This window comes from Vulpes lagopus, chromosome 4 (genome assembly GCF_018345385.1).
Source record: "Vulpes lagopus strain Blue_001 chromosome 4, ASM1834538v1, whole genome shotgun sequence".
NCBI lineage: Eukaryota > Metazoa > Chordata > Mammalia > Carnivora > Canidae > Vulpes > Vulpes lagopus.
The window spans coordinates 87,849,065-87,868,467 of record NC_054827.1 but is presented as its reverse complement, the minus strand read 5'-3'; the positions used below and the strand labels follow the sequence as shown (position 1 = coordinate 87,868,467).

General features: G+C 39.1%; 1 protein-coding gene across 2 annotated transcripts in view; it reads right to left on the bottom strand.

The window, feature by feature from the left end:
* Positions 1-19,403, bottom strand: part of ARSB (arylsulfatase B) — a 171,424-nt gene that overhangs the window by 137,515 nt on the left and 14,506 nt on the right. For both annotated transcript variants that reach the window (XM_041753113.1, XM_041753112.1), the window contains exons 2-4: positions 16,795-16,981; positions 12,235-12,425; positions 4,162-4,369 (exon numbers count right to left, since the gene is read on the bottom strand). In XM_041753113.1, coding sequence (XP_041609047.1) covers positions 4,162-4,369; positions 12,235-12,425; positions 16,795-16,981 — 586 coding nt within the window. The remainder of the gene's footprint in view (positions 1-4,161; positions 4,370-12,234; positions 12,426-16,794; positions 16,982-19,403) is intronic.

Sequence of the window (19,403 nt, the reverse complement as noted above, 5' to 3'; positions counted from 1 at the left end):
AGATCTACAGTTAAACTCTGGCTCTTCCATTTGTCAGTCCATTCGGGCTGCTATAACAAAACACCACCGACTGGGGGGCTTATAAACAACAGAAATTTCTCTCTCAGTTCTGGAAGCAGGAAAGACCAAGACCAAGGCACCCTTATAGTCACCTTCTGGTGAGGGCCTTTCTGCTGGTTCACAGCTGGTATCCTCTTGCTGTGTCTTTACATGGAAGGATCTATCTGTGGTGACTTTTATTAAAGCACAAATCTCATTCACGAGGGCTCTACCCTCATACCCTAATCACCACCCAAAGGCCACTTTCTAACTACCACATGTGAATTCTAGATGGACATTTGTAGACCTAAGAGCAGCCTTGGGCAACTCACTTACCCTCTTTAAGTTCTGGTTTCTTCACTTATAAAATGAGGATAAAGAAACCTATTTCACAAGGTCACTTTGAGCTTTAATGCTAACAACTTGCCCAATAATGAGAAAATGTAGAGAAGGCTCTAGTATAAGGCCTGGGCATGCAGTAAATACTTAATAAACAGTAGTCATGATTATTATTGTTTATTATTATTATTATTATTAATACTAACAAGCTTAGAAGAAAAAGGAACTGATTGAGGCAAAGGAAAGATTACAAGAAACTGAAAATACAATCAATAATAATCGATATCAGAGATCCTAAAGAACAGAAGCCAAATTGCAAAAATGTCTAACTGGTAATGCAGAGGGATTCAGAAGACTGAGAAAAAGGACAGAAAACTGAAAATAATGAGAGAAAAGCTGAATCAGTGATTCAACCTATTAATTAAAGCTATTTTTGAGAAATAAATAGAGCAGAACTAAAGCAATAAGCTAAAATATGTACAAGGAAAACTTCCAGAGTGAAAACTAATCTTAGCACACAGATCAAAGGGCCCATATATTTCAGGCAAAATTAATTTTAAATATTTTAAAGACCTACACCTAGATATAACTCAGCAAAAGATCTAAACTATGGAGATTAAAAAAAAAAAATCCTCCAAAAAAGGTTCCAGGGACCAGCTCAACCAGAGAGATCTTTCAAGAAATCTGTAAACTGTTCCAGAGCATAAAAGAAGGAAATTCATCCAAACTATTTTATGAAGTGAACATAACCAAGATAACAGACCTGACAGGGAGAAAAGAAGCCACCAACCCCACTTTCACTTCTGAATTGACGTAAAAATCCCAAATAGAACCCTAGCTAACTGAACTCAGCAGTATAATAAAAATATGTACACATGATCAAATTGGATTTAGCCCACAAAGGAAAGACAGTCCCAGATTAATGTACCCATTAATATATCATAGTGCAAGAATATAAAGCAGCCTTATTATAAGGTAATCCCCATTATCTCAATGCAAAGCTTCCAAAATTATTTTTGACAACTTGAATACTTGAATAAATAATACATTAGGGATATTTATGAAACAGTCAACTATTTAAAATACGGTTATGCAAACGCATTTGAAATCATATAATAAAAGATCTTAGAATATTGCTTTTTCCCAACTCTCACATATCCAGAAAAAATGTTATTCCACCTCTTCCCATGCATACTTGATAAGCAATAACCATCGTTACAGGAGCCACGTTGAGCTATGTAACAGTTTTCCAGAGGTACCATCTTCACTTCTGTCTGAGCACTTTTCAGTCTACACATGATACATTGATCCACATATATTTTCATTTCAGGAAATCATTTATCCTCAAATTGCATAATTCTGATCTCTACCACAAAGGCTTGCTTTATAAACTTATAACTTTCAATTCTTGCAACTGTGAGGTCATTTCCCAGGAATAATTACTAACTCAGTATTAGATGTCTTGGTCTCTTTTTTTATTGATTCTTTCTAGCGACCTCTATAAGCATTCAATTCCAGACCTGATTAAAGTGCTTTACCAGGCTGTTCAAAATCAAGTAAATTGAGAAGACTCTCAGAATATGAGAGATCTCATAAGGACTCAAGTATAAGAAATCTCCATTTTTTTTGGAAGATGGTGAGTTTGGGAGTTGACGGCAAGGATACATGTTATCTTATATTCAATCCATTTCGCATGAGGGCATACTTAGAAAATTGGAGTATTTGCACAGTACTAAAGCAACTGAACGACACTGACTGCTCAGGATGAATGCCTCTCTGGGCCGTGCTTAGGCTCCCCAGGAGATCAATATGGCAGCCAACTACAGGGAAAGGGCCGCTATGCGATGAGGTCCAATAAGAACATCCAGGTCATCATTGGCATCATCTCAGGAAGCTGCAGTGGAATCAGAAAGGTTGCTGCCTGGCTCTGCCCAGCTGTGTGGCCTTGCGCAGAATACTTAGCCTCTTTGTGCTTCAGTTCTTACAACTGCACAATGGGATAATAGTTGTCCCCAGATAATTATTGTGAGAATGAACTGAGCTAAGTCATGTGAAACACTGTGAACTCTATCCTACACAGAGTAAATGCTCATTAAATGCTAGATTCAATAACAATGCCTAATTAAAAGCAAAAACAAAACTACTCTTAAAAAAAACAAACCAATAATCAGTAGAATACCCAAATTAATTCCGCAACATGTCATCGCACATGCCTCACGTAGTCACTTGACAGTAAAATTCACCAGAAGACAAGTCCTGTCCTCACCCTTGAAGTTTGCAATCAAATTTTTAGGTTTTAGCCAAGAATCACCAGGGATTTGAGAAAGTTTTTTTCATGAAAGACAGGCCAAAGAAGACAAAAATGACCTTAGAAGGAAGAGGCAATGTTGGAAGTACAAATAAACTTAAAAATATATGTATGGGTTTGCATATACATATACACATACAAGTACACATAGGCGTATATACATATCTACAAACATATTCATACCAACATAAAATTAATAGCTAAGAGGACAGGCTTTAGAGAAAGAAATCATTACATAAAAAGTAAAAACGGAACTTTATAAAAAAGGAATTATCAGAAAATAAGAGTTCTTGATAATTAAAAAATATAGTAGTTGCACTGAATTTAATAGAAAAGGTTACAAAATAATGACAAGGAAATTTCCCAAATAGCAGAAGAAAAGTAAATAGGAGAGAAAAAAAACTAAGGAAATTAGAAGATGATCCACTATCCAAGTAAGAGAAGTTTCATAAAGAGAGAAGAGGAGAAAGGTAGGATGGAGGGTCAAACGATTCTGAAATAAATAATACAAGAAAACTTCCCATTAAAAAAATCATCTTCATTTTTAGATACAAAGTGCTCTCTGAATACTCTGCATAAGGAGTAAACCAAGACCTACACCCATAGCACATCATAGGGAAATCTTAGAAAACTCTAATGAGAGGGAATAAAAAAATTGTGGGGGATCCCTGGGTGGCGCAGCAGTTTAGCGCCTGCCTTTGGCCCAGGGCGCGATCCTGGAGACCCGGGATCGAATCCCACATCGGGCTCCCAGTGCATGGAGCCTGCTTCTCCCTCTGCCTATGTCTCTGCCTCTCTGTCTCTGTCTCTGTCTCTGTCTCTCTCTCTCTCTCTCTCTGTGTGACTATCATAAATAAATAAATAAAAATTAAAAAGAAAAAAAAATTGTGGTATACCAGATGCAGAATCAGAAGGGCACTGCCATAATGAAAACTATTTTCAAACACTTTTTTTTCCTCCTCCTTTTCTGTTTTTTTCTCTAATCAACATGTATGAATTTTATTGTCAGAAAACAATCTGAATACAAAAAAATCGATATGTGGCAACACTACCCTAGATTTAAATGGCTCCATTTCTCATCTGTCTTCTTAATGCCATGATCTGCCTCTACACTGAGATGGAACCCTCTAGGCAGTGGAAGTCCTAGTCACAGAGGGTACCTGGGCCGCAGACCACCGGGTACAGGCCACTCCAGTGATGCCCACGGCCCTGCATAGCAGGGATGTCTGCTCACACTTACTCAGGTGGGGAGAGCTTCCTGCCAGAGTATGTTGCTATCTGAAGGAAGAGGGGGAAGGCCCATAATGCTTTTCCTTAGACACATTTTTCTATCCATTATTATCTTGTCTCCACTCTCACAGTTAACATTTATTTTAATAAGGAGCTGCTAAACGCTCCAATTTGTCTTCATTCCATTTATCGAATACCACGTCCTAGGCTTTGCCAAGAGATGACTTTCCTATCGACAGACTTACCCGTGGAGAAGATGAACACCGTGTTGTTCCAGAGCCCGTGGCTTTTTAAGGCTGCCGTGACATTTCCCACTGCTTCATCCATGAGAGACACCATTCCTGCATAGTAACGCCTGTTCTTATCGTGGATAAAGTCGTAGAGTTTCAGGTATTCCTCGGGGACCTGGAGAGGCTCGTGGACAGACTGAAGAGCAAGGTAGAGAAATAGAGGCTGGAAAGAGAGTTTGTGCAAATCAGTTAAGAGGGTATGGAAGTATTAAATATAGAGACATAAGTCCAGATGGATCAGTTAATAAAAGTACTATCGATGCAACCCACAGATAGCTTGAAAATATTTGTAAATCACTTATCTGACAAGGGACTGTATCCAGTATATCTGAAGAACTCTCACAACCAAATAACAAGAGGCAACCCAATTACAAGATGGTAAAAGAATCTGAATAGACATTTCTCCAAAGAAGATACACAAATGGACAATAAGCTCATGAAAAGATACTCAAAAGATGCCTAGGGCTGTAGGGAGTTGAGGGGGTATGAGGAATGGTGAGTGCTAAGAGGAATGAGGTTTCTTTTGGGGGTGATGAAAATGTTTTCAATTTAGATTATGGTGATGTTTGCACACCTCTTTGAGTTTACTACTGAACTGTATACTTTAATTGGGTGAATTTTATGGTATGTGAACTATTAGCATCAATAAAAATATCAGCAATGTAACAGAAAACGTAAGACAAAAAATTAAAAACAAAAGTTTGAGTTCCACAATGGCCTAGAAGGCTCTAATCCAAACAAATGATAGCAATATCAATAACCAATAATAACAACTATATATTAAAGGTTATCTGTGTGCTAGATACCGTGATACCGATCTACATATTGTCTCATGTAATACTCAAATCCAGCCTGTTTACACCCATTTCATAGGTAAGTTAACTGGGGCTTAGGAAGGTTATATGATATGTCCACATTCATATTAATTGCAGAGCAATTTCCTATTGGAAACTCCACTGTTACGGTGCAGATATGTACCAATAGATGCTTTAGCTTTTTGCTTTAGCCAAAAACCAAGTTCCCACCTGTTAGGAAAGAGTTAAGGATTTTTCATATGAGAAAACAAGTGGATACCATGTCTTGCTAGTCTTTTATCAAGGACCAAACATAATCCCAATTTAATTCCTGGAAACTAAGGAGTGTGATATGCTGATTCTATTTTACCTTTTATACCAATTTATAGCATTTAACATTAGTGGCTTTCCAGGTCAGCCTCTCCTTTTTTAATGAGCCTTTCTGAAAACACTCTCTTCACTATGCTCCTACAGAATTCCTTAATGACCTGAAAACCCTCAAAGAGACAACGACTGTTCTATCCAAGAATAATAATACAATTCCGTTAGAGTATTTGAGGCATTTAAATCTCAAAATGGAATGGGAGAAAGTTAGAAAGCAGATTGGGAGGGGGGAGCCTCATATTTCATTCTTCATTACTGTTGATAATTTCTAAAAAATCCTATATGATACACCTTGCTAGATAGAGTATCAAACATACATAAACAGCATTCAAAAAGATACCTAAAAGATTATTTTTAGTGTAGATCTTTAGAACTTAGAAACACTTCTTCCCCAAAATCAAAATGTTAAAAATAGCTATTAAATATCAAAGTCATTGCTTTAAAACCTATTTAATGAAGGAGGTTAGGTGATGGAATGATAGCTACGATAACGTTGAACCTATGCTCCATTTGTGCATTACTTCCATGGGAAAACATTCCAAATTGCAACTTCAAAGATCAATACTACAATCTTTGACACTGCCTTAGCTCTGCCTCCACTCCCCCTCAATACACACCCTTACTCCTCCAGCCACACAAACAGCAAAACTTCTGATCTCCCCCGGACCATCGTGAAGGGGTCTGCTGTGGGAGCAGCCATCTGGGCCTTTGGCCCTGTCCCCCACCACCAGCCATGGTCTGGATGAGGGCAGGATTAAATACTGGAAGGCTACAACAATTTGCAGCCCACACAAAGTTTTTAAAATCAGGAAATATCACATAAAACTCGGTGGTTTTTAAAGAATTCTTCTTGAAAAATCACAAATCCGACAACTCCGTGCCCACACTCCATCTGGTAACAAATGGCTGGAACATGAAATAGAGGCCTCACTTACAAGTGTTCTCTTGTTTCTTTCTTTAAAAAAAAAAAAAGATTTTATTTATTTATTCATGAGAGACAGAGAGAGAGAAAGAGAGAGAGAGAGGCAGAGAGAGAAGCAGGCTCCATGCCAGAGAGAGAGAGAGAGGCAGAGAGAGAAGCAGGCTCCATGCAGGGAGCCTGATGTGGGACTCGATCCCGGGTCTCCAGGATCACACCCTGGGCCAAAGGCAGGCAGGTGCTCAACTGCTGAGCCACCCGGGCGTCCCTTGCTCTCTGGTTTCTAGAGCTTCCCCGCTGTTCTACCTGAATGGCTTCACTTAGTAGGTCAGCGGCCTGGCCTCTGTAAACACGCCCTGGTCTGGCTTCTCTGGGCAGGGATGGAGAGAAGGAGCTCACCACTTAAGGAGAAGATGCCCTCATCCAGGTCATTAGCAACAACATGGCAACCCACATGGTGAAGGAGAGAAAGGAGAAAGAGGGCAGGTTATTCCCAGCCAGCAAGCGATCTCTAGAGTCGATGGCCAGGGAGGGTCGTGAAAGAGTTCTTATAACCACATCAGGGGAAAAAAATGATTCTTGGACCATCATTAGAGAGTCTTGCAAATACAGCAAAATATTACCTGAAATCTTTCCTATAATTATTCCCTAGGGAGCTAAAGACATGACCATTACTCTTGAGGGGTCAAAGTTACAAAAGTGTACCAATTCCCCCATTTTTCCAGTCAGGCTTCTGTTAGTTCAAAGAGAAGGAGCATAGCTGAAAAGAGGAGTGAAAATCCCCTCTGAGGGATGAGGCCTATGACTGTCACAGGCCAGGCAAAGGCCTTGCACTACCACCAACCACATTCTAGTAACTTACAAGTATAGATAAAAGTGTTCCTTGAGAGCCTCGGTGTCCATCGAAAGATGATGGATAAAGAAGATGTGGTTTATGTATACAATGGAATATTACTCAGCAATTAGAAACGACAAATACCCACCATTTGCTTCAACGTGGATGGAACTGGAGGGTATTATGCTGAGTGAAATAAGTCAATCGGAGAAGGACAAACAGTGTATGTTCTCATTCATTTGGGGAATATGAATAATAGTGAAAGGGAATATAAAGGAAGGGAAAAGAAATGTTGGGAAATATCAGGAAGGGAGACAGAACATAAAGACTCCTAACTCGGGGAAACGAACTAGGGGTGGTGGAAGGGGAGGAGGGCGGGTGTTGGAGGGGAATGGGTGACGGGCACTGAGGTGGACACTTGACGGGATGAGCACTGGGTGTTTTTCTGTATGTTGGTAAATTGAACACCAATAAAAATTAATTAAAAAAAAAAAGTGTTCCTTGAACAAAATCCATATTCTTTTTTTCTCCTCATGTAACCAGCAGTAATCGAGGGCCATGCAGCATACAGGTGGACAGGCACACATATCCATAGGTCTCTGGCTCACCAGAAGGACGCAGAATGATGTACAGTGCAGTCCTTTTAATAAAGTGAGGCCCACGGCAACATAACAGAGTACTTCCATCCAATATCGTAAAAATAAAGTTCCAACACTTACCAGGTGAACTTTATCCATGAAACAACTCATTTCCCATACTGCTGGGTACGAAATATTTCAATACTATTTTTAAATGAAAAAAAAATTAACAGAGTATTTTGTTCTTTGTACTACATGGTGGCCTAGAGGAAAGAATAATTAACTAGGGCTCTGAGGTTCTCCAACTACAGTGGGGACCCTGCCTGAAAGCCACTTTGTTGTAGGATCCCCCCGCTAGTGAACACATTGCCAATTTCCCCACACCCACCTACGTGGCTTCAGCTCACTGTTAACCATAAACAAGCTGCCGTCTTGGGGATGGACTCAGGATTACTACACTGGCTACTGACTTGAGTTCCAACCCAGGCATGTGTTGGTCTTTGGACACCTGCAGGCCCATTCTGACCTTACAGACATAATTTAAAACACTGTAGTCCTGGGCTGATTTTCATCTCCATGAACCTCCATGTTTATGCCAAACCTTGATCTTTCCCTTGCTCATTCTTGGGTGCAAATTCCTGCTCTGACCACGCCAGTTACAGCTGCCACCTTTAGACCAACTCTAACACTTTCAGGTTTCCTTGGAATTTAAAACAGAATCCTAGATGTGAAGCATGACCAAATGTTTAAGTATTATACAACCCTATGACATTACTACCTAAAGTTACTAGCATATTGGTAAGATGCTGAAAGTTCTTTTCCCTTTCTTTCTTTTTAAAGATTTAATTTATTTATTCATGAGATACACACACACACACACACACACACAGACACAGGCAGAGGGAGAAGTAGGCTCCATGCAGGGAGCCTGACGTGGGACTCGATCCCGGGTCTCCAGGACCACACCCTGAGCTGAAGGCAGCGCTAAACCGTTGAGCCACCCAGGCTGCCCTTCTTCTCCCATTCTTATTATGCCATTCGATTCCTAAGATATATACTCTAAATATCCTCACCGTGCTAAGAAACCTAATTCCAGTGAGGAAGAAAGCCTTATTTTTATTTCTTTAGTATATTTTCCTAATTCAAAGCAAAAATTTCAATATTTTTGAAATGTGATGCAGTTTTAAATTATTGCTCTATTGCTCTACTGACTTTCAAACTAAGACATTTCTTCCCAAACTGTGTCAGGAAAAAAGTGTCTACCACTAGAAATTCACATTTGCTTTAAGAAGCTTCTAGTAGATTTAGGTTTATGAAAAAACATTTATTTTTATTCTGCAAAGTGTTGAGGGGGGACTATTTTAACTGAACAATATTTTGTGGACATGTTGCTTTTACACTGTAGTGTTAGTACTGAGGGATTTATCCTGGAGAAAAAAAAAAAGACATTCCTTCCCAACATGTGTGCAGTGGCTATTAGCAGTATTTCCCTGAATCTAGCACCAACTGTTTCTATTACAAAATTGCTCCATATGCTCTTTTCTCTTCAAGTGCTCTTTAAAATAGGCACATTTTTAAGATGGCCTGTGGATACTTCATGTATATTTCTTTAATGATTTCCATCTTAGGACAAGTGGCCTGTTATGTCTATATATAGCACCTAAGAAATTAGTACAGAATCAGAGTCAACATTGGGATAAAATGAGGAAAAGCTCAGCTCCTGGAACTATGTGATGATGCATCAGTTTACTAAGAACTGAAAATGTAAACATCTGCATTTGCTATCTTAAACAAACACTCTGAGGCTGTTATTCTGTACCGATTATTTCATGCATTTATCTACGCTTGAAACTTGACCTTGAGGCTGTTGGGCATGCTGGACACTGCTTCAGAACGTTTTAGACACTGTCAGAAAATGACCATCCTGTCATCTGGAAATTCCCACAATGCTACCTACGAGCAGCACTATATTACTAACACAACTTTGGATGGCTTGCAAGCTCTTAGGGACTCACTTCCCACAGTTCCTGTGCTTTCTGCACCATACCAGATAAGGCAGCCCACCCACAAATAACTACTTCACCCAGCTGCTTCCTCTTATCCACTTAATGTTACAGGCACTGTGAGAGAATACTCTATTGTTGCCTAATGGGAACTAACTTTTGCTGTAGGCATATTACAGTTGTTACATGATTAAGGTAGTGTTTTACTGTAAGCCTGTAAAAGGCAGTTGGCCTGAGCTTGTCCTCTGTGTGTTTGAAGGGAGTCAATAGTGGCTGCACCTCAGAATCACTGGTGAGAGAAAGGTGGGGGCAGAAGGGTCATTAAATACCAATGACACCTCCCCACACCAGCACCAATAAATCACAATATTTGTTACCGATCTTTATTACCAGGTTTCCAGATGAGCCCAATATACTGTCAAGACTGGAACCATCAAGCTGAATCATACACTGAGGCTAATAATCTCTAGTCTTGGATATTAGCTGTAAACTCGGGATGCGTGTTGAGTGCATTGAGCTCTGGAGTCAAACAGCATGGGTTTAAATTCTGATTTGGACTCTAAGTAGCTCTGTGACCTTGAACAAATTTCTTGCTTGCTTATCTGTAAAAGGGTGCATAACTCAAAGGATAGGACAGGAACCACAATTCCCTTAAGGTTTTATCTTGTTCTTTGGGCTTTTAGCACTATCTATATAATACCAAGCATACAGAAGAAAACAGAGAACCTAGGCCAAATACCCAGAAGCTATCTTTCCAACTCTCTCAATATTGGTTTAGATCTAGATTTTTTTTTAAGATTTTATTTAATTATTTGAGAGAGAGAGACACACACAAGCAGGGGGGACTGGCACAGGAGAGGGAGAAGCAGACTCCCTGCTGAGCAGGGAGCCCAATGTGGGGCTTGATCTCAGAACCCCAAGATCACAACCCGAGCCAAAGGCAGATGCTTAACTGACTGAGCCAACCAGGCATTCCCGGTTTAGATCTAGATTTGAAACCTGCATATGTTCACATATTTGAGAGATGTTCTGATCTTCCATTTTCCACCAGATGTATAGTTACTCCAAAAAGGCAGCATGTAAGAGTGATAAAAAGCCCAAAGTGGGGTAAAACTGAGGATGGGTACCAGGGAAGACCCCCAATACTGAGTTAGAACAGGCAAAGGCACAGCCAGGAAGAAACCATGTCAAAAAGGGAGTCAGAAAAAAAAAAAAAAAAGGAAGTCAGCTGCCAGGTACCACGTCTAAATAGGTATATTAATCTAAATCCAAACTGTGATCTGCTCTGAAGCCATTCAGTAATTGTCAAAGAAACAAAGTACAGAAAACTGGAAGTACCAGATAATACTGCACATTCTGTAGTTTGCCCTATCAGGGTCTTATTGAAGGACTAATTTCATCAGTGTGCTAATGCAATTCTTAATGAAGCCACATTTGAGCCCAGTATCTGACAACACAAATATGTGACCCAATTTCAAAGGTGTATCCAGAGAATTTAGCTTAGGAAGCTAACTCTAGATTAACAACAGCAGCAACAACAACAACAAAATGTTTAAGGCAATTCACACTCTTTTCTATTTTACCTTGAGATAAGTCAAAAGATTTCAGTACATGACATACACAATGGCTTCAATGCAGTAAATGTGAAAAATAGGCTCATAGTATACCATGTTTATGGAGTGAAAAACTTAATATTGTTAAGACATACATTCTCCCCATGTTGGTCTACAGAGGCAAGGAAATCCACATCCAAGCAGCAACTTTTTGGTAGAAATTGACCAGGTGATTCTAAAATTAACATGGGAATGCAAAATATCTAGAATAGCCAAAATAACCTAGGGAGGCCAAACACAAAGAAGACTTGTGCTAAATCCAAAGTCTGTCGATCTCTTAACAGAAAGTTTGCCATAATACAGCCTCATCTTGTACATGAGCCTATCATTTAAAAAAAGTCAATGTACTAATCGCTTACAGCACATAAAATGCACCAAAATAATAAAACTCTATTTCTACTAAAACACTGTAGAAACAATATTCCTCAAAATGCAATCTGGGGACCACATGGTGTCAGAATCACCCCTAAAGAGTTTCTTTAAAATGCTGATGTATGGGGGCAGCTGGGTTGCTCCCATATATCATACACCATACATCATCCCATACATCATATATCATACATCAGTTAAGCATCTGACCCTTGACCTAAGCTCAGGTCTTGATCTCAGGGTTGTGACTTCAAGACTTGTGTTAAAAATAAATATAAATAAATAAACAATTAATTAATTAAAATTCTGGTGTATGGATTTCCCCCAGACCTAAGGAATCAGACTTTCAGAGAGGGGTTCCAGAAATTTCTACTTTTATCAAGCTTCCCCAAGCAGATACCAATATACTCCAAAATTTGAACACAACTCCCCTAGAATTTTTTAGATCTTCTCCTAAACAAGCAGCCTCTTCCTATACTCACCTGCAGTATATCTTAACACAATTTTGATATCAATAAAAGAGAAAGGCTTACCTTCTCTGGTGGATGGTTAGATATGAGGGCTGTTGCTCTTTCAGTAAATATGTTTGTTGAATACATATTTTTATATCCTGTTGCAACTTCTTCACCATCTCGAAAATCAAGAGCACATCGTGTGACATTTAGAGCATCAATTAATGTACAGCGCTCATGGGAATAGTAATCTTCACTACCTAGGAGATATCCTACAACATGAATGGGAGATGAAAGTAGTCAGCATAGCATAAAACTTGTTAAACAAACTAATGTTTCAGCATTTAATTGCCCAGTGCAATTGATTACCCATGACAAGGCTAATCAAATGACAAGGCTAATCAGAGCACCACTTCTTAACATCTCTATATTTGCTAGCAGGAGGCATTAAAATGTTATTGTAAAAAAAAATTCAAATCCATTCCTCAGTCAAGTCTTCGGAACACAAGGCTCTGTCATGTAACTCTCAAAGTAGGTGATTCTAAGTAAATCCATTTTAAAAAACCAGAGTTCAAATTCAGTAAAGGTGATAAAAATCTTAATCTTTTAAAGCTATCTAATGGCAAAAATAGCCATAGTCAATGTGATTTCTCTGAGGTAATCACATAAATGAACACAGGATTCAAATAATGTTGATACCGACCTTGGGAGACTGGCTTCAAGGTTATTTATAGTAGCAGCTCTAGGAAGAATCATCTTTAGTCAGATGCTGACACCCACTGGTGGAAGACATAAACCTTACCAAAGAGGAGCTCTAGACATAATTTAACAGAGCCAGCAGATCAAACTAACGTGGGGCACTGAAAGCAGATTTGTCTACAACCCTGATCTCAGTTTTGCCCGAAATGTAAATGACATCAATTGCCTAGCCCACAATTTGAATATAAACATGAAAGGAAGTGGGTTTTCTCAGCTAAAGTGGTTTCTGCAAATGTTGTATATTTTCCTAAAATATTAAAATAAGCTGTGCTGCATATTGTATTATTCCATTTATATGTAATATCCAGAATAGGCAAATCTATAGAGACAAAAAGATATGTTAGTGGTTGCCTAGTGCTGGTGAGGTTTGGGGAAAATCAGGAGTGACTGCTAACAGAGATGGGTTTTCTTTTTGGGGTGATGAAAATATTCTACAATTGGATTGTAATGACAGTGGCACAACCCTGTGTATTTATTAAAAATCAATAATCTGTACACGTTAGTTGGGTGAGTTAGATGGTGTGTAAGTTATACCTCAATAAAGCTATTAAAAAGAAATAAGTTGTGCTGGACTCTGAACCATCTCCTAACAAATAATGTTTATTAACCTTAAAATGAGGTGGATAAAATTGGCCTAGCCCTTTCTTCAGTCCTAAGCATCCTCTATAATACCAATCAAAAGCCTTATGCAGTTTACATAAAAAATGAATTCATTTTTAATTAATTTCCTCCTTTTCCACGATTCAATAAATTCAAAGTCCCGAATACAATGAATACCTTGGTCTAAGACCACTTTTTAAAAAATTCAATTAATTAATTTATTTTAGAGATTCAGCAAAGTGAGAGGGTGGAAGAGAATCTCAAGCAGACTACTCACTGAGTGTGGAGTTAGATGTAGGGCTTGATCTCATGACCCCTGACATCATGACCTGAGCCAAAATTAAGAGTCAGAGGCTTAACTGAATGAGTCATCCATGTGCCCCAGATCACATTTTAAATGCTAATCTTTTCCCCTGATGTATATAACAAAAAGGGAAATCAAATATATTTGTTAATTAATATATAATAGAGAAAGAAACATATCCATAAAAGTGATCTTAGGCCTTACATGGATGATTAGAGAGGTTAGGACACTGAGGTTCTTCTGGAATTTTTAATAACTCCTGGGTGTTAAGAGATTGAGGAAATCACTTCCGTTTATTTCTCTGTAAATGTAAATTGTTTTCCATTACTTGAGAGAATATAAGCATAGGATATACTTGGTTAAAAGAATACAAAACTGTAGGGGTGCCTGCGTGGCTCTGTAGGTTATGTGTCTGACTCTTGATCTCAGGTCAGGCCTTGATCTCAGGGTGGTGAGTTCAAGCCCCACATTGGGCTCCAGGCTAGATATGGAGGCTACTTTTTAAAAAAATTTTAACTATAAATATTTAAAAAGATATAACCAAAGGAGAATTCCAGGAATAGAACTATTTATTTACATATTTAGCCAGACTGATACCAAAAAACCATGTGGCAATCACATACAGCTTTTCTCAAACAGGGCTTCACAAATTTGAACTTACATGATGAGCTAAAAGAAGATGGCATCCTATGTTACATTGGGGAAAAATCAGAACATACTTTTTGAACAACTAAATCTCTGACGTTTTTGCTTAACAGTTTTATTGAGGTCTAATTCACAATACATTATAAGTTACCTACTTAAAGTGTCCAAATCAGTGGTCTTTAAGGTATTCAGAGTTGTGCAACCAGCCCCACAATCATCTGACTTCTTTTAAACAGAACATCTAAGTCATAACAGTGATAACAGCTGCATGGTGGTCATTATCCCCTCCCACTACAAGTCTATATGGGTGTGGGGTGTTCGTTCATCTCAATCCTCAGGCTTCTCAACTCTTATCAAAGGATATGATTTTCTTCTAGCCAATTGAATTTTTAAATATGTGACTTGGGTTTTAGTAAAAAAAAAAGAAAAAAGAAAGAAAAGAAAATAAAATAAAATTAAAATATCTATAGTCTATAGTCTATAGTCTAAAGCTGTTTTTTAACACTTACCAGAGTACAAGTATTGATCTATCTTTCAGCAAAGGTCTAATTGAAAATTGTCAAGGGATATACAGGCTGTTTTTCCTCTAGAATTTGCAAAATGACAAAGAGCTCTTACACCCAAGTCTGACTTTAACAGTTATTTGAGGATGTGGAGGATATAGTCAGGTTCATTAAGAAAGAATGCCCTGATTGCTTAGCAATGTCTGCTAGAGGACCTGGATGGGATCGGGGCACATACAGCCTCCTGTCTGATGTCCTTGCATCTCAACTTGACACTGGACCCAACACAGCATGACACAGCTGTGGGCTTCGACTGCATCGTCTGGGCCCCATATAATCACTAAAATGCACTTTGGTGCTCTCGAAAGTTATGACTTAGATGCTCTGTTAAAAAGCAGTCAGAGGATTGTGGGGCTAGTTGCACAACTCTAAATGAAAAGGAATGTCTCAAGACAAATGTACAAGAAAACCACCACTTTATTACTAAAATGCTGTTTTTGAGGATGCTGTCCACCTTACCTTCTCCCAAAGGAGAAATTTCTCAAGTCTAAGAGCCAGAAAATGCTTTACCCTTCCTGAACATCTGGTTTCCATTTATCTTATAAATAATGTGACTCTTATAGCTGTCTCCTTTTTTAAAATATTTTTTTAAAATTTGGACATGAGAATTCTCAAGTTACAGAGTTCAGTGCGAACCCCACCTACAGCCATGCAGTTTTTTCATAATTTGGTGCCATGATACAATTCCATCTTTTTCTACTCACCCTGATTTTTTATTCTATTTAAGATTTCGTTTATTTGAGAAAAAGAGAGACAGAGAGGAAGAAGGAAAGTGAAAGAGAGAGAGTCTGAGCAGGGGGAAGGAGCAGAGGGAGAAGCAGACTCCCCACTGAGCAGGGAGCCGGATGTGGGGCTTGATCCCAGCACCCCAAGATCATGACCGAAACCCAAAGTAGACACTTAACTGACTGAGCCACCCAGGTACCCTCTATTTATTTTTAAACTTTTTATGTTCAGCATGAGTTCCTTTTCAGATGCAGGTTGTAAATAAATGAAGAGACAAATGAGAAGTACGTAGGTAGCTAAATAGCCAGATAGTGTAGTATGAAAAGAACTCATCAGAAAGACACAGTCACTAGTAAAATAAATAGGCTGTTAATTAAGACATAATTTGTAAGAGGTTAAAAGAGGGTAAGTTTTAAAGCTAACTTCAGGGTTCACATTTTTATACGACTATCAAGTCCCTAAACCATTTATTTCTTATTATTCTTCCTATTACTATTTGTTATCGACTCTCCCCTTTTATTTTTTTGACTGGTCTTCCCCAATCTAGTGATTTCAAAAACAGATCTCACAGAAGGAGAAAAGGATGGCAGTAGAAAAGAGTCTCCTCTTTTCTCCAGAAAAAAAAAAAAAAAAGAAATCTGTGGGAAAGTCCATGGAGAGAAAACAATATTCTGAACCTTTGTGAAGGAAATATTCTTGTATTGAGTTTTGCCTGAAATTTCTGAAAAATCAAGCTGTATGCCCTTTTGGTAATAAGGTTCTCCACGAGTACTACAGTCTCAGATGTGGAGATAGCAAATCTTCAAAGGCCCCAACATGGCATTTAATACGCTGGCAAAGGGAAGTGCCCCCTGTGGCGGCTGCCCACCGTGCGCTGAGCAGAGCCGGGCGTGGAGGTGGTCCTAGGAAGCTGCCCACAGCAGTGCTGGCTGATTCATTCTGTGTTCAAGTTTCCAGTTATTTCATTTGATTACATTGGGGTGTGTTTTATGAGACGGTTGCAGCTCGGCTAAGTTGTAAAACGAACATGTGCATTTCCATTACCAAAGAAAGTATCAAATCCTCGGCGGGTTGGAAGGCATTCTTTCCGGTACATTCCCAGGTGCCACTTTCCGACCATATGGGTAGTGTAGCCTGCTTCTTTTAGAAGCTGGGGAAGGAGTTTTTCATCCAGAGGGACACAGCTGGGCTGACAGGGCCAGATTATTTGGTGTTGTAAACCTGTGTGGATCTTAAAGAGATAAACATGAAATTATATATAGATGATCTGAAACATCCTGAACAAGCAGATAGAGTGGTTGTTTACTTTTCTTTTAAAAGATTTTATTTATTTATTCATGAGAGACATAGAGAGAGGCAGAGACACAGGAGGAGGGAGAAGCAGGCTCCATGCAGGGAGCCCGACTCAGAACTCGATCCCGGGACCCCGGGGTCATGCCCTGAGCTGAAGGCAGGCGCTCAACCACTGAGCCGCCCAAGTGCCCTTGGTTCCTTATTTTTTTGAACACATCTACAGACCTGACGGTTTAATTCTATTCCTGTACCAGTTTAAGGATACTTCTGAATGGCACTTTACTCACTTACCCAAATAAGGTACTGGATCATAAACAGGATTAGAAAAAATGAATAAAAGCACTCTAATAAACACTAGATATTTCAACAAATATTTATCAAGGAATTATGTTAGAAACCATTAACTTAAGATTTCACTTTCTACCTCAAAGGAAAGGAACCATAACATGATGCGTGGATCTACGAAGGAAAAAGTATTCCAATTTTTGTGCATGTGAGAAATGAGTGTTTGGTTTGGAAGGAGCCTCTGTAACCTTTCAAGATTTGGTGATTTTTTTTAAGGGTTATTAAAAATCTAATGAAAGTAATGATTTGCTTTTCTTATTCCACTTTATGGAAACCATAATTTCATAAGTCAGTGACCAACTTTTTCTTACGGGGAAAAAAAGCAGCCATCTGACCCACCTGTTGGGAGTGGTTCACACAATTATGCCCAGGGTGCAAGGACCACACAACAACGGTCCTTTAAGAAATGATCCCTTGTTGCATCTGGTGTGATATTAAAATAGAATATCCACAATGAAAAGTCTATTAAAATGATCCTTCCCTTTTTTAACCACCTGTCTGAGGCCAGATGTTCTTTACAAACTTTTACCAAAATAACATATTACAACAGATTATAACAACCTAGCTATCTTCTATTAATAGAAGACACATACAAAAACACAAAACAATATTACTCTTCTCAGATAATTCTCTTATTTTGGATAATATAGTTATTTTTCATAAGTTATTTATGTTAACATGTATTGGGATTATTACTGTTGTTTTTCAATGAACAAAAGTATTTTTAAATTTCTATTTTCATTTCTGATATGATGAATTTTGAAAGGTACAACCCACAGAAACATAAGCTTTTTGGGGTCTATAATAATTTTTAAGCACATTCAGAGGACCTAAGACCAAAAAGGTTGAGAATTGATGTTATAATGTCCAATAGTGGTCCCTGTAAGGAGAGAAATAAGGCAGGACAGGGAGATGGTGACAGACGTGATTTTTTTGAGAGGGTGGCAAAAGAAAGGAGCTATTTGGGCAGCAATATGAATCATGTGATAGAGTAAGAGAGCCTTGCAAAAATATGAGGCAAGGATAATCTAGGCATAAGAAATAAAAAGTACAAAGGTGGGATGTCTGGGTGGCTCAGTGGTTGAGAGTCTGCCTTCGTCTCAGGTGGTGATCCTGGGGTCCTGGGATTGGGTCCCACATCAGGCTCCCTAGAGGGAGCCTGCTTCTCCCTCTGCCTGTGTCTCTCCCTCTTTCTCCATGTCTCTCATGAATAAACAAATAAAAATGTTTAAAAAGTGCAAGGGCCCTGAGACCTGAACTTGCTGGATGAGTTTGAAGGCCAGCATGGAAGCCAGTATGGCCCTGTCACAGCTCCTGTGCTGATGGGTGCCAAGCCACCCCCTGCTGGGGCACAACCAGGACACTCCCCAGGGGCTTCTGGCCTGGCCTGCGCATCCACTCCCTTCCTGCAAACCTCACACCTCTTCTCCTTGTCCTGGCTTAGCCAGGGAGGTACTTTCCTTTGTACGAAGTGGGGGTAGGGTGTCATATTCAACTCTGCACTGGACACAGCTTTCCCTGGAAAGGCTAGGTACTCCTGGTTTCCCTAAAATAAATGGAGCCCTGGGAACACAGAAGACTGAGAGGGCCAGTTCTCAACGCAAACTGCAACTCTCTGGCCTCCATCAGCTGTCATTGTGGGTAGCCAGCAATTATTAATAAATGGTAAAAGTGCGTTTGCAAATGATTTACTGGCTTTTATCATTTAAAGCAGAATGCATAAAGCTCGTGAATTAAATCCCATCCTTATTCTATCTCCAAAGACATATCCCACATTCAACAAGTCCCACGGTAAGAACTGTAAGCATTGTTATTAATAACATAGCAAGCCTTCCCCACTACATTTCGCTTTGCTTTCTTGAGAGATGGTGTGGCATTATAGAGAGCAAGTCTGGACCTGCCCAGAAGCTGGCTGTGGTGTATATGAACACGACATAAACTGTTTACTGGAACTACCCCTGTATAGTTCTGCTGGCACTACTGAATACTGATTAATCACTGATTTTCTCAGTTCA